Here is a 1467-nt window from a genome sequence, read left to right on the forward strand (position 1 = left end):
TATATAAAAAAAAAAAACATACTTGCAGTCTGTGAGTCAGAACAGCCGGCATTGTAGTCTACTCTCCCAGGATCAGGAAACAGTCCTCCATAAAATGTGCTGGACACAACTGAATATTTGGGTTGAAGTGTTCTGGAACACTGTTGTAAATACAACTTAACCACTGATTTGGTGGATGTCCTCTTTTGGAAGGCCCAACAAAGTAGTTTCACTTTCACAACGAAACACAGTGTCTTCACGACATGGTGGCAGCGGCAACAACAATACTACAGCGAGAATAAAAGTTACGCCTTCTTTCTTTGCGTGAACATTTGGGTGGCGTTATGCAGATCTTCCCACATTGTGACGTAGACATGTGGGGGCGCTTTAGAACGAGCCATTTTAGGTAGGCGTGGTTGACTCTTAACTTTTATAAAGAGTATCTTATAATATCAAGAACATCTTGAGACTTTAGTCTTTGCAACTTTACAGATCTTCTTTATGCACCAAGAGCTTGTAACACTCCAAAGAGAAAGGAAAAATTGAAAATCGCATCATATGACCCCTTTAAGCTCAAAGCATTGATCTGCAGTGGAAGAATAATTGAACAGCTAGTACTTTTCCAGAAGACACTTGAACTAATTTGGTAAAATATCATTGAAAATAAAAGAAAAGCAAAGCACCTCACACCCACACAGAGGAACCACTCACACAAGGGAGAAGACTGTACTCTTTATTGTGCAGAATATGTGCCCAAAGAAGAGGATTCCCTAAAAGAGCTTGCTGGGAGGGGAGAAGAAGAGAGTGAGGGCTAAAACACATGCTGCTGGGACAGTGGCAGGAGATGAGGGGGGGAGGGAGGGAAGGAGGGATGGACGGTACCTGTTGGACTTGGTTCTGGAGCAGCAGCTGCATGAGGGCAGCAGAGAGGACAGGGTTAGCCAGCAGAGGTACAGCGGGCGCAGCTCCCAGCAGGCCTGCATATTGAGAGAAGAGTGACAAATTCACTGCCTAGATTAGAATAAAACCTACCTTAAAAAAAGGCTACAGAAGAAAAACAATGACAGGGGTTAAAGCAAAAAAAAAAAAATAAAAATCCTGAGCCTGGGGTTTTTCCGGGGTTGCGGGGGTGGACACATACACAGGATCATTTGGAAACAAGAAGAAAAACAATGACAGGGGTTAAAGCAAAAAAAAAAAAATAAAAATCCTGAGCCTGGGGTTTTTCCGGGGTTGCGGGGGTGGACACATACACAGGATCATTTGGAAACAACAACAAAAAAAAAAGAACATTATTTGAAAATGATTTTCCTTGAAACTAACTAGTAACATATCTGCCCTTGCCATTAGCCCTTGACAGACTACAGATTATGATGGGCTATTTGAAACAGCAATACCAGGAAAGGTTACTCACTATAATGCAAACACGTAACATTTAGGATGCTTTTGGTATCAAGTTTTGCTGGTTAGATTTGTCCTTAACTCTTT

General features: G+C 41.9%; 1 protein-coding gene across 1 annotated transcript in view; it reads right to left on the minus strand.

The window, feature by feature from the left end:
* The window catches only part of LOC107703359 (ribonucleoprotein PTB-binding 1-like), a 53896-nt gene that overhangs the window by 10334 nt on the left and 42095 nt on the right, over positions 1–1467 (minus strand). The window contains exon 6 of the mRNA XM_016505956.1: positions 862–956. Within this exon, the coding sequence (XP_016361442.1) occupies positions 862–956 (95 nt within the window). The remainder of the gene's footprint in view (positions 1–861; positions 957–1467) is intronic.

This window comes from Sinocyclocheilus anshuiensis, unplaced genomic scaffold (assembly GCF_001515605.1).
Source record: "Sinocyclocheilus anshuiensis isolate Anshui unplaced genomic scaffold, SAMN03320099.WGS_v1.1 scaffold58, whole genome shotgun sequence".
Lineage (NCBI taxonomy): Eukaryota > Metazoa > Chordata > Actinopteri > Cypriniformes > Cyprinidae > Sinocyclocheilus > Sinocyclocheilus anshuiensis.